Source organism: Primulina huaijiensis, chromosome 9, assembly GCF_012295235.1.
Source record: "Primulina huaijiensis isolate GDHJ02 chromosome 9, ASM1229523v2, whole genome shotgun sequence".
Lineage (NCBI taxonomy): Eukaryota > Viridiplantae > Streptophyta > Magnoliopsida > Lamiales > Gesneriaceae > Primulina > Primulina huaijiensis.
In genome coordinates, this window is record NC_133314.1 from 20853222 (window position 1) to 20867130 (window position 13909).

The 13909-nt window shown below is 36.9% G+C and overlaps 1 protein-coding gene, 1 non-coding gene and 2 pseudogenes across 3 annotated transcripts; 1 reads left to right on the forward strand and 3 right to left on the reverse strand.

The window, feature by feature from the left end:
• Nucleotides 1-166: 166 nt before the first annotated feature.
• On the reverse strand, nt 167-3836 carry LOC140984779 (transcription factor UNE12-like). 2 transcript variants are annotated; one of them, XM_073452395.1, is made up of 7 exons: nt 3450-3836; nt 3045-3143; nt 2241-2360; nt 2066-2131; nt 1900-1965; nt 887-964; nt 167-801 (listed from the first exon to the last, which is right to left on the reverse strand). In XM_073452395.1, exons 1-7 carry the CDS (start codon nt 3708-3710, stop codon nt 571-573), a joined length of 921 nt encoding a protein of 306 aa, XP_073308496.1. In that variant the 5' UTR covers nt 3711-3836; the 3' UTR covers nt 167-570. The 2 variants fall into 2 exon arrangements, with proteins under 2 accessions (XP_073308496.1, XP_073308497.1); XM_073452396.1 differs by having other exon boundaries at nt 3483-3835.
• On the reverse strand, nt 1370-1441 carry TRNAN-GUU (transfer RNA asparagine (anticodon GUU)). The gene has a single exon. It is a non-coding gene; the product is annotated as a tRNA-Asn (tRNA).
• A 1809-nt stretch (nt 3837-5645) lies between the features above and the next one.
• Nucleotides 5646-7372, reverse strand: LOC140985020 (CBL-interacting serine/threonine-protein kinase 7-like; annotated as a pseudogene).
• A 1621-nt stretch (nt 7373-8993) lies between these two features.
• On the forward strand, nt 8994-12863 carry LOC140985019 (3-ketoacyl-CoA synthase 20-like; annotated as a pseudogene).
• The last annotated feature ends 1046 nt before the right edge of the window (nt 12864-13909 follow it).

Here is a 13909-nt window from a genome sequence, read left to right on the forward strand (position 1 = left end):
GACGAATCGATCATCGTAAGAATTTGTGTTCACATATAATATATATGCATCCATGTCTCTCAAAAGTTTTTCGTGTGTATGTCCGACACATGAATTATATATATGTGTGTGGTGTCATATCTTACCCCCAACGATATTTTTCGATAACACGATAGCCACTTGGACCTCACACTGAATTATTACATTATATGTCGAATTAGGTACTAACAATATCAGGGCTTCGTACAAGAGTCGTCCATCCACAAGCAAAACGCGAAGTCTCCCCACTCCCCACCAACCCACTAAATAAAGCAGGGAGAACCATATTATGATACCTTTTTTGAAATTTATCAACTCCATTACAAAGCACTTCCGACCATTTTTTTATACTTCAACATCGCCATCATATCGAACTTGAGAATGCCATAACATATAGAAGACTTCTAGGAAGAGGTAGTGGGACAAAAGTGCAACGAAAGCAAAATTGTGGCATCCGACTTTGATAAGCAAATAGACACGGAAAGAGATGTATGTATAGTGGGAGTGAGGTCTGATAGGAGTTATTATAGGCACGCGCAATGACTTGTAGGATTATGAGGGGGCAGGTGGCTCAGGTTTGACAAGGGTGGAGTCATCAGATTGATTAGTGGGATAGATGAGGGATGCAAGTGATATAGGCATGATACAAAGTGATTTGGATTGAAGGAATTGCATTGCAGCCCCCACGTCTTCCTCCATGAGTTTAGCTACCTCATTTTCTGTTTCCTCATTCGACCACTTCTCCCACACCTGCTGGTTAGATCCTATTTCACTCGTTTCACCCTGAAAGTAACAAACAGAAAAATAAATTTTGTATAATGACCTTTGCAAGCATGTTCATGTGACCAGTTGAAGTATTTTTAGTTACCTCCATGGATTGTAGTGGAATGTCAGCAACAAGTTGTGCTACTGCACCAGCCCCACCTAGCCTACTCATGCTTAAAACCTGTAGGAATTTTAAGCTCAATAAAACTGCCTTCTCCTATTTGGGCCTCGAGAGGACTTGACGAGTGTAATATATGGAATGCCACAAGAACAGGTCATGTCACATAATATCATAAACACGGAGAATCTTCTTGCACAATATTATGCGAACAAAGAGCTAGTTTAAATCCTTCAAACATTCTTGCAACAAGCCAAATACATATAGACCACAGGGTCGCCATATTTGTATTAAGAAAAGGTCCGCTATTTTGAAAAGCAAATATTTCATTAAACAATAAATTGAATAGTTCCAGCCTTTGTTTATCCTTGGTAGAGTGAGTCTACTAGGCGAACTGGTAGGACTAGTTTAGAAACTAAGGAGAACGGCATGGATCGCTAGGTCCGAGTTAGAAATGCGATCAAAATTCTCCCCAAGTAGGATTTGAACCTACGACCAGTCAATTAACAGCCGACCGCTCTATCACTGAGCTACCGAGGAACAATGGACTTAAGAAAGTTGATTCTCGTTCTTTGGACCAACGTATGACAAAAAGGAGTTCATCACTCTTTTTCACATACACCAACCGGGAGAAAAGGTTATGAAGAAAGCCCCAACTCCATTATACAAATGCTAAATCCTCGAATATAATCAACTCCATCAGTAAAAAAAACAAATGAAGTGCAATGAGGTGGACATAAGCCAAGTCATTGAAAAAACATCAACACTTAACAGAAATATCAATCAACAAATGTTAAGAACAAACTAAAATACAAGCATGATTCAAAGACGCCTAGAAAACAAAAAAAAAACCTAACCTTAGAAGAATAAAGGTATTATAGTCTAAAAAGTCTTGTGCGATGGCACAAGCATACAATAGAAAGCAATACTTGCAAACTAACGAAAAGTTAACCACTGAAGAATGGGAAATCTGGTTATGAAAACATGAATCTTCTTACCTTGACTTGGAGCCTCAAAAACTTTACATAGTCAAGTATCTCATCAAGCATGGCAGCCCTATCTGTCTGAAAAAAGAGAGGAGAAAAGAGATAATAAACTTCATATGGTAGGCGCATATTTTAATCCAAGTAGATAAAAGACTTGTGGCAAATGAAGATTATGCACCTTGTTGCAGCTGGGAACAAGTTCTTGCAATGCCTTGATTCGTTCTGATATCCTTTCTCTACGCAGCTGTATCAAGAAATATTAACTTTACTGTAATATATTAGCATCAATTTGAAGAATCACAAATTTCTTCATCAGAATATCATACTTTAGAGCTCGTTTATAATAAATATACCCGCTCAGCGATGCTATGAGGATCAGTTGCTTGCCCTCTTCGTGCACGAACTCTTGGCCTAATTCCAGGGGCATGTGGAACAGTGACTGCAGTGCTATGCGTAAGTTGCCCTTGAAAAGCCTGAGAAGTATAGCAAACTTATTTTGGCATCTAGCGTGATATCATCGATTTAACAAATAATGCCTCTGTTTTGGAAAAGCGAATACAAAGAGTAAACTGGAGAAACAGTTACCCACACTGATCACATATATTACTTCTGTTCAAAAATTGCAAACAGGCCTTATTTACTTCACTCAAAAACCGAAAATTCCAGTGAACATAGAGGAATTCAAAACAACACAAGTCATCACGAGACTAATCAAACACGCTTAGCACTAGCCTCAAACCTTATCCTGTCATATAATATAAACGCATTAGAAACTACTCACTCAGCAGAACAACTACGTTTAGGAGTGCACTGAAATAACCTAATTTTAGTTTCACATGGATAAAAAATTAAGAATTCGCACCTTCATCAGATTATCAAATTACTAAACTAGCTAATATACATTCCTGCAACTGAAATAGCCTGATTTTAGTTTAACCTGGTAAAAAAATAAAGAATTTGCACCTCCACCATATGCATCAACCTACCAAACTAACTTATATCGATTCCTGCTATCTCCAGACAATAACAACCACCCATGCTTAGTAATTCAAAAATAAATAAATAAATAACTAGAAAAGTCACGCCTAAATCAGCTAGCTGCAACAAACGGCACAAAATTAACATTATACAAAATATCTATACATTTACTGTACGACCTGCTGAACCTGAGGCACGGGGTGGCGGATTGCATGGCCCTGTAAATGGTTAAAGGCTGGATATAGACTTCCGATGTTATTATTAACCGCTTCCCTTTCCTGCAAGAACAGAATTCACAGTACCCCGTTAATGGTTTACGACAATCAAACACCAAGAGAGGACTGAGGACCAGGGGCGACGAGACCAATTTTAAATAATATGTTTTTTATAAATCCAAATTCCCCGCGAAGCAGTTAAACCGCTCCCTCGAAAGCCCCATAGTTTAAGTTCACTCCGTCCCAAGCACGCCACACACAGTTCACACATACACAGAGTCTTGGAAACACGATCTCTCGTAAATTGACACTCATATCAACCCCAAATTGAACCAGAAAAAGGGGCTAATGCTAAACGCTAAAGCTTACAGGCTTCACCGTAAAGCCACCACAGTAACTAACCGCTTCATGACCGTTATCTAGGCTAAGGCCCAACGGAAACAACGTGTGATTGTGCAGACCAGAGCCTACAGCAGCAGCTGAGCCAAGATGGGATACACTGTGATTCAAAGATGCCGTTTCAGACGAGTTACCAGAGTCGGCTCCGGACAGCCCGGTATATGAAGGGATCGAGAGTATTTGCTCGAGAAAGTCATCTGCTGCGTACCCATCCGGTGGATTCATCGTCATGCCGGAGACTTCAGGACGGTTTACCGGAATTTTGGGGCTAGGGTTTGTGTTGTGAAAGGTCAGAACTTTTCGCGAAAGTGGCAATGTCTGTGTTTTCGTACGCTTTATGTGGGACGCGTGTTTTTTCGAAAAGTGGGATTATTTTCGCAGAGAGAGTGGTAGGGCAAAAGTGTGATAAAGCAACTCTTCAGGGGGTAGGCAAACAATAGTTAAAGTTGGTATCCTTACCGCTCGGCATCATAATTTGTTTTAGTTGGGTAGATATTATACATAAATATTTAATATCTTAAATACTTGTGATTATGAGTGACATTTAGCTTAAAATATATAGATAGTATCAAACTTTAAGATTTTGTTTGTTTAATTTAAATTGCACATTTTATAGAGCCTTTTCGTACTTTGTACTTCGCTACAAGGATATCAAAAACTAAGACTAATTAGATAGTAAAAAACAATGATTAATTACATCCTAGAATTGTAAATCCAATTATTATCAACTTCCTCTCCTATTTTCCATCCAAAATCCCATTTACGCTAGCCCACAAAACTTTCCCTTCTTCATCAATAGCCTCACTACCCGAGATAAGCACGACCCCTATGAAAAAACATCCATTAGGCCATCGGCTAGATAATAGCATTGTGTACCGACAATGTGCATTGGTATGGCGTTGCAGCCTGATTTTAACTTTGGGCTCGCATGTTCGAGTCCAAGAGAATGTTGCTACTCTTGATGTCCTTGTGCACAACATCTGACCTTGTGTGCTCGTGGATCCATTAGCTACATCCATGGCAATTCTTAGCCTTCTTTTCCATCTTATCTTTTCGTTCTTTCTTTGATGGAGCCACGAGTAAAATTAAAGGACCCATTTCTACATATTCATAAAGAAGGTAGCAATTAGATTCTTCCGGGAAAATCTACGCAAAACCCCTCAAAGCTTCACCAAGTTCCCATGGTTCACCTACGAAAACCAAGTCCAGGGATTAAAAAAATTCTGAGTCCAACAAACTATTATGCTTCTATGGCAATGAAAAAGTAGGGAAAATTTTTTATTTACTTTTAAAAAATAAAAATAAAGTGATAATTTGAAATAAGCGTGTGGAGCAATCTAATATGGCTGTCGTGAAATGTCAAATGAAAATTTTGTTTTCAAATTTGACATAATTTTGTAAAAATAAAATAAAGCTTCAAACTTAAAAAAAATATAAAATAATATTTACTAAAATGGAATATTATATCACAGTTGAATCATGGACTTTGTATCCACTTTTCACTATATAGACACATTTCTTATAGTCAACGTCGAGATTTTGACAGCATGAGTTGAACTTAAAAATTGGACCCCTCAAGATAGTAGTAGGTCACCTTTTTTCATATAAAAGAGTTTTTCCAAACAATAACCACATATTTCTTCATTCATTTAGTTCATAAATAATAGGAGCTTGGAGAACTTTTTATCGTCATTGTCATTCATATACGAATTAAATTGTATAATTCATCATTCATTTCATTACCAAAACTAACCAAATTGCAATATATTTCCATTGCATTCCTTTTCATTCCATAACCTTCAAAAGACCATATGTAACTTGAGGCTATACACCATCTTGGGATGCTTAGTAGACAGTAACTTGTACAATACCTATGACGGTAATTTAATACAACTACTTATAAAAAAAATTCAGAAGAGCAAAAGTATGTAGTATCAGCATCAGCCTTTTTTTACATTTTGTTCCTCACAGTGGCATTCTTCCGAATAATCTTCAGATTCTGGTGATTCTGTTTTGTGATTTACAGATGGATCGAGTAAGGGGTCAGCGTAATTTGATGCGTGAAAATCCACGAACAGGCCGGAAAGTTGTAGGAATTTTGTTACAAGTTAGATAGAACTACAGATGATACAAATCCAACAAAATCAGATGAACATGTTATGAACAATAATGCAGTTTCTTTATTAAAACTGTCCAACTTGAAGTAAAATTTCATTTACAATGTTTATATTCGTTATTTATTCAGGAAAGAACAGATCATTTTGTCTCACAACCTCTGCACAAGATTAATCCCACCCCCTGCTCGTTGATCCGATAAAATCCCAAAACCAATCTGATACCCCAAAATGCCAATAAATTTGATCATAGTTTGCACTGTATTACATCCATCCGGTAGACTCGATCAAACCCATCATTTTTGTTTTCATTTTATCAATTCCAACGAGTTCAGAGTATCTTGTTTTTAAAATTCCAACTTTTAAGATACCCCATTGTGCCAGGAGACTACAATATCGTTAAGCCCCAACTTCAACTCCTCCCAATGCAAATCCCCAAATTCCACCCAACCATCAAACAACTTCAACTCCACCAACCATAATTCTAGAGACACCTCCCAAATCTCCACAATTAAAACTACCCTTCCCTTGACCAACCCAATCCTGCCACCCTTCCCTCTCTGTATTCTGTATCCTAATTCCTCCCCAATCTTCATCACCTTCTCTTCAATCTCCCCTGCTTCCATCCCACAAGTAAATCTTATCTCTTTCCTATTCGCCTCGGCCTCAAAAATCCCAGATAAATCCAGCCCAGAAGACATCGAAATTATGTGAAAAGCATTCACTTTCGACATGGGTTTGAATTCTTTTTGTTCAAGAAACTCGGGTCCCAGATTTCGCTCTGTTTCTGAGCCGAGGCCCGAGATTGGGGAGTGAAAATGACTTCTTGAACCAAGAAAGATTGGTTAATTCGTCAAGGCTCAGTCTTGTCTTTGGATTTGGGTCCATGAGCTTATAAATTATACTCTTGGCTGATTTCGAAATCCAGTCTGGAATCTCGAATTCACGACGATGCATCGCACGGTACATGTTCAGTAAATTGCTGTCGTCAAAAGGGAGTCTGCCCACCAGAAAAACATATAAAAGAACTCCACACGACCATGCATCCGCCTTTTCCCCGTTGTATCCTTTATGGTAAACCACTTCGGGTGCGGTGTATGCCGGAGTGCCGCAGGCTGTGTAGATCAATCCATCTCTTTTCTGTTCAGAAAGAGCAGACAGCCCGAAATCCGTGATCTTTAACGCCCCTTTGTGATCCAAAAGGAGATTTTGCGGTTTTATGTCGCGGTGGACGACCTCGTTTTGGTGACAGAAGCGGAGTGCGGAGATAAGTTGTTGAAAGTATCTGCGTGCACTGGACTCAGAAAAGCGGCGACAGCGGCCGAGTTTGGCGAAGAGCTCCCCACCGGGGGCGAGTTCCATGACGAGGTAAATTTTGGATTTGGTAGCCAGCACTTCGTGAAGTTTGAGGATGTTCGGATGGTGGTGGAGGCGGCGCATGGCGGAGACTTCGCGGAGTATCCGGGCTTCCATCGCGGCGTCGACAGTGGCAGCCTTGTCGATGACTTTTATAGCGACTTCTACGGTATTGTCTTCTAGAGATCGGCCTTTGTATACTTTGGCGAAGCTGCCACGGCCGAGGAGAGAACCCAGTTGGTATTTTTCAAGGATGATTGAACTACTGCCACCGCCAGAGCTCGTGGTTCGCCTTATGTTGACGGTGGCGGATGTTGGTGGTGGTGATGGGGGATTTTCGGTGGGCATGGGACCGAGTTGGAGGAAGTGGGGATTACGGGATACCTGACGGTGGCTGCGGGAGTGTGACACAGGTTTTATACTGTAAAAGAGTTTTTATAATACTGAACATTTTATTTTATTTTGTTTTATTTTATTTATTAATTAATATTATTCAATGTCACTATCGAAGTTACAATTGCGTCCTAATTTTTGCCATTTTATGATTGTTGGCTCGGACTCTTGTCATCAGACACATTAATGATAAAAGTAATTTATACGACACCCTTGGCCTGTTTATCTCATGGTTATTTGCATCTCTGTGCACCTTGTATCTCGTATAATTGATCGCTTAAATCAAGGGTTTGATAGGGTACACACGATAACTGAATATCTTCCATGATTAATTTGTTATATATTTTGGATATCTATATATATTATCAATTTTAAACCTAATTATGTATATTTTGATTTTTGATAATTTTAATCAATTTTAATTGAGATTGTTGATGTTGTATTGTGCCAAAAAAATAGTGAAAAAAAACAAAAAAAAAACAAAAGGGAAAACATATGATGTGGACTGCCAATTGTACCATAGAGTATTGGATTTAAAAAAATAAAAAAAAAAATTGGACTGACTTGGGACACATAGGGTATGTTTGGTACGTGACGTTAGTTTTAAAAAAAAATGTGTTTTTGGGTTGAATTGGAGAATATAAAGTTTATTTACTCACATTTTCAGAATCAATATTTTCTATTATAGAAATCATTTCATGTCAAAATACACTAAATCTATTCACAAGGTGTGTTCAATTTAGAGAGATCAAAATGAGTCCAGATTCATCGGATTAACTCAACTTGTCATGGTAGAAACGCCGGTTGAATTAATATTTCACAATCCACAGTTTTGAGATTTGTTGGACTTATCAGTTTTTATTACATTGAGGCCGTGTTACATTTGTGGTTGAGCCCAGTTAGCCTATATAGTGGTGTCTTGCTCAAAAGGCCCATATCGGTATGGAGCAAAGAGCCCAGATCATCTTCGGACTCAGACAGAGTAAGAGATATGGAGCCTAAGGCTACTGAGGGAGAACTAGCGCGCGTAAAGAAAGTACTCTTATATAAAACATTCGTGGTTATGCAACAACTAGAGAAGTGGATTAGATAAACAAATACTCATACAAGCTCGGGCTCCTCCCAGCCTAGCCCGGACTGAGTAAGAATGTAACGACTCAGATTCAACGACTGTCTCTACGGTACAAAGACGAGTTTTTCCAGCGTGCATATATCCTCACTTACACGCACCCTAAGATTTTCTCAGGGGTCACCCACTCCAAAATGGCTTCACCCTATAACCACTGTCCGAGAACAAGCATGCATGCGTAAGGCCAAGGGAAAATTTGGATGAATAATTGAGTAATTTTTTTAATAATTATACTTCATTAAAAATTCTAGCTAGGAGAGGACGGCTCTAGGTTTGGTGCAAATAAATTACCTAAATTATAGGAGCAGCTAAAAAATGTAAAGATTGAAGCCCCTATATCAAATAGTTAACGATAAGGGGGAATTGGGAAAGCCCCTTAAAATTCTTATAATTAAATATATACTTTATTATTTATTTAATATTTTTAAAATGAAACTGGTGCTAGGAGATAAATAGTTTTATTATGTCACTCATGAACTTTGGAGCCATAATTTCAGACCATATAGCGACTATTATCTATAGCTTTTGATACAGTATCTAAATTAAATTGATTGGTAGTTTGGATTATTGGTAGATTTCAAGCGTTTATACATACTCAGTACTAGCTATAGTTTGTTCTTTGTATTTAAGGATGGCGGGTGATAAAACAAATCAAAGAAAGGAGACGCCTAACAATAGTAGTGTTGTTCAATCTTTTTGGCCAAAATATTTGAAACATGGCTGTCACTGCTTGATTTCACATGCCACGCAATTGTTTCTACTCCCTTTACTTGGGATTTTTTTCGGTTCGTCTTTCCACAGCAATGGCCAAGGGTTTAATCCTGACATGGGATCGACTAAAATCCGATATTAATGTATCGGTCGTCGTCTGTTCTTCGCTGATGGTTTCTTTAATCACGCTTTACTTCATGACTAGGCTGAGAAAAGTGTACCTATAGTCGATTTTGCGTGTTACAAGCCCAATCCTGAGGTTATGTGTAGCAGAGAACTGCTTACAAGAACATTTGCTGTTGTAAACCATTACACACCTGATCGAGAACTTAGCTTTTCTAAAGAAAATCGTGGAGAGATCAGGTTTGGGGCAGAAGACATCTTTCCCAGAACCGTTTTTCAGCGTGCCTCCGAATATATGCATGTCCGAGGCAAGAAAAGAAGCAGAGATTGTTATGTTCGGGGCTATTGATGATTTGTTAGCGAAAACCAGTGTAAGAGCCAAAGATATCGGGATTCTTGTGGTGAATTGCAGCTTGTTTAACCCAACACCATCTCTTTCTTCGGTGGTTGTGAACCATTATAAGCTTAGAGGTAACATTTTGAGCTACAATCTTAGTGGAATGGGGTGCGGTGCTGGGTTGATTTCTATTGATCTTGCCAAACAACTTTTGCAGGTTTGTAATTTTTTGTCACCCTTTTATATCTCTTATAAAAGCGGAATAGGATTAAATACACTCGGTATATAATAATAGTGAATTATCCACAAAAAATATATATGCTATCTATGAATAATATCAAGAAGAAGTGTCACACTCTTTCTAGCATAAAGTACGTATACCTTGATCAATCTTAGACTTCCAATTTAATCTTGAAATTCCATTTTGTTTACAAGTTTGTAGGATATCTTTCTTGGTAGAAAACCATGATTTTAGCCACATGAATAAAACAATGATGAATTTGATCGAGAGATTTACGCGTAAGTTTTCCACAAGCTGGTGAAAAGATCAGGACAATTTAAATTCTAAATTTAAAATAACAAAATATATTTTTTAATATTTTGTTGGAGAAATATTTAGTTTGTTAGTGATTTTAAATATATAGAAGCGTCATATTATTTTTAGAGACTTCTAATTAAAACATCGGATGTTACCATTTGGACAAATTGCTGCATCTACCCCATGATCACCTTCTACTACCAGTTTTAATATCCTCAAAGGTAAGAAGCACTGAATGTGCAGCAAATTGTGCATATTTCACGTTTAAAAGGATATGACCACAACGATTTAATTACTGCAAAAGATAATTCATATTGTCCAAAAACGTACACAAAAACTAATTTATACTAGTGCACATATTTTTTATAATTCATTTGATTTATATTTAAATTATGATCAATGTAATGATAAGAAATAGTGAGGGACTACGCTGTAATTTTGATATATGAATTAAAAAAATAAATAGAATATGAAAAGAGAAAAAAACAAAGTAGGAATTTAACCTGTAATTTGATATTTAGGAAAGTAGGTTCTATCCGCTAAGCTACATGTGACTTACAATGAAATTTAACACTTTATTAATAACTGTAATTAATAAAATAGACTATGACACTAAAAATTAGTTATTCTAAGCGTGCGTTGGTACACTAGTATATAATTATTTTTTTGACAGGAAAACTTATAATTTTATTCATAGCGAAAAAAATCCTTGATTACAAGATTTACTAACCAAATAAGAAAATCCCCAAACTTCCACGCAAAAGGTGAGGGAGATGAAATAGCAAAAGAAGCTAGTGAGTGCGCAACTCCGTTCGCCAAGCGTAAAACATGTTCTAGCTTTAATTAGAAGGCCTTGAGTTGCCAGAGTGTTTCTGATGGTTGCAGCAATAGCTCCAATATAACTATAGTCTTCCGTTGGGCAAGTGACTGCCTGCACTGCCAACAGAGAGTCTGATATAACCTGGTGTATCCTTAAATTTTGATTATGTATCAATTGAATCCCTTCATCAATGACAATGAGTTCTACAGCTACCACAGATAGAGGTTTTATAATCTGCTTCCCCAAAGCTAATAAGGGCGGGCCTTCATGATTCCGCACAACACCTCCAATAGCATATCTGTTGGAATTGACATTATAAGCCGCATCAACATCCAATCGCAAGTGATTAACTGGTGGTGCAATCCATATTCTCGATGATAATGAAGGTTCACTTCTGGCCGTAGCTGTTAGCAGTGAAGATTTTGCCTTTTGGTAGCTACATAGCATGGTTTCACTCCAATTGACATTAGTCATCATCTCCTTGGTCTCGGTGTTGTGTACTATTTGAAGCCTCTCCATCCATATCGCATGAGTTCGCACGGCAAAGGATTCAAAGTCCCTTCGATTTAGTTTTTTCTTCATCCATAGAGAAATGTCCAACACGTCCAACAATCAAGCCCTCTTTAAAAATGGTCAGAACATGGTTTCCTTCCAGCATGATTTGATTATTGGGCATGAGAATAACGCATGGCTCGTGGAATCATAGGCAAATTGGCACAATGCGCACGCTCCAGTGGTAGGGACATGATGTGCTAGTAAGTTACATGATGTAGGAATAATATGATGCACTCCACGCCACCTAAAAATACGAACTTTTGGAGGGAGTGAGAGAGACCATAAGAATTTCCACCACCTTTTTAGAAACATTTCCGAGCTATGAGCAGGAGGATCACTAATATATAATTATTAAAACAGACTATGACACTAAAAGTTAGTTATTCTAATGATCTCAAACTTAGTAATATAATATCGATGAATACATATTAAAGCACATAATTACTAATGTTTATATGTAATAGATTAATGCTTCTTTAACTAGATATATGTTTTTTTAATCAATGCAACAGGTTCACGCCAATTCCTATGCCTTAATAGTGAGCACGGAGAACATAACCCTAAATTGGTATAATGGCAACGATCGTTCGATGCTAATCTCTAACTGCATCTTTCGAATGGGAGGAGCTGCCATTCTCCTCTCCAACAAACCATCGGAAAAAAGTCGTGCAAAGTACCAGCTCATGCATACCATCCGAACCCACCAAGGCCCCGATCATAAAAGCTACAGCTCCGTATTTCAGAAAGAGGATGACGTTGAAAAAGTAGGCGTCGCGCTTTCGAAAGACCTAATGGTCGTGGCAGGTGAGGCCCTAAAATCAAACATCATGAAATTAGGCCCATCGATCCTCCCCATGTCGGAACAGATACTGTTTCTTGCCTCATTAGTTGCAAGAAAAGTATTCAAGATGAAAGTCAAGCCTTATGTTCCAGATTTCAAACTCGCTGTCGAGCATTTCTGCGTTCATGCTGGTGGAAGAGCAGTGCTAGATGCAGTCGAAAAGAATCTTGAGTTGAGTGGATGGCATATGGAGCCATCGAGGATGACACTTTACAGGTTCGGTAACACATCTAGCAGCACGCTGTGGTACGAGTTGGCCTATTTGGAGGCGAAGGGGCGGATTAGCGAGGGTGATAGGACGTGGCAAATCGCGTTCGGATCTGGATTCAAGTGTAACAGCACGATTTGGAGAGCGTTGAGGCGGATTGAACCGGCTAAGGAGAAGAATCCCTGGACTGATGAGATAAACGAGTTCCCTGTCGAAGTGCCAAAAATTGCCATTATCAATAGCTCTTGAATTAAAGTCATTTTTCATTGGATTTCCATGCTTTTTTAGTAGTTTAATATAATTAACTCATACATGGCGACTACAACGGATTTTTCTATAAATATCTTTCTAAATTGTTGTGTCATTTCCATGTGAGTCCTACAATGCATTTATTGGTTATGAAATAACTGATTCATTATTTTATATATAGTTAAATAATGAAATTGTTTTTATATTTATTTTAAATATGTTAACCATTTTATATGGTTATTATTTTATATTGAATATTCAATTATTATATTTATTTAAATAAAAAAGTTATAAATTACTTAGATATTCATTAATTAGTATATATACTAGATAAAAAAACAGTTTTAAGTTAAATGATAAATTATATTTTTGAAGGAGTAAAAAATATTTTGGTATACGAACTTTTGGTAAATAGGTAAATTGATACATAAACTATTATAAATGGTTTAATTGATATATGACTTTTAGATAAATTTTTTTAAGTCTGATTTTTTTTTTTATTAAATTCAATTAGATATTCATTTTTATTTTTAAAATTTTCAATTACTTTTTTAAGAAATATATATTTATTTTTAAAAATATATACTATGATAAACTATCATGTTATTTGTATTAAAGTATTATAATTATTAATTAATACAAATATATCTCAAGAAATAAATTATTTAGTCAAATATAATATATTTAAAACATATTTATAAATATATAATAAAATAATATTATTTTTCTTTATCAATATATGAATATTATATATTAATACAATTACAACTCAATTAAATCATATATAAAGCTAAATATACTTTAATATATTGATAAAATGTAATACAATAAATATTTATCGCCGAGACTCTGAGGTATTGTTGTCAAACGATCGTAGCACTGAGATGTGTGACCTTCTGAGAAATTCACGTGCGTCAAGCTGCTGACGTTGCGCCGCTTGATATGGTTGGCTAGGCGGTTCTTATAAGAGTGATGTCGGATCTTAACGGATAATATTATCTCTGTTAGAGAAATGATCGATGGTAGCTAGAAAAATGGTAAAACTGATTTATATGG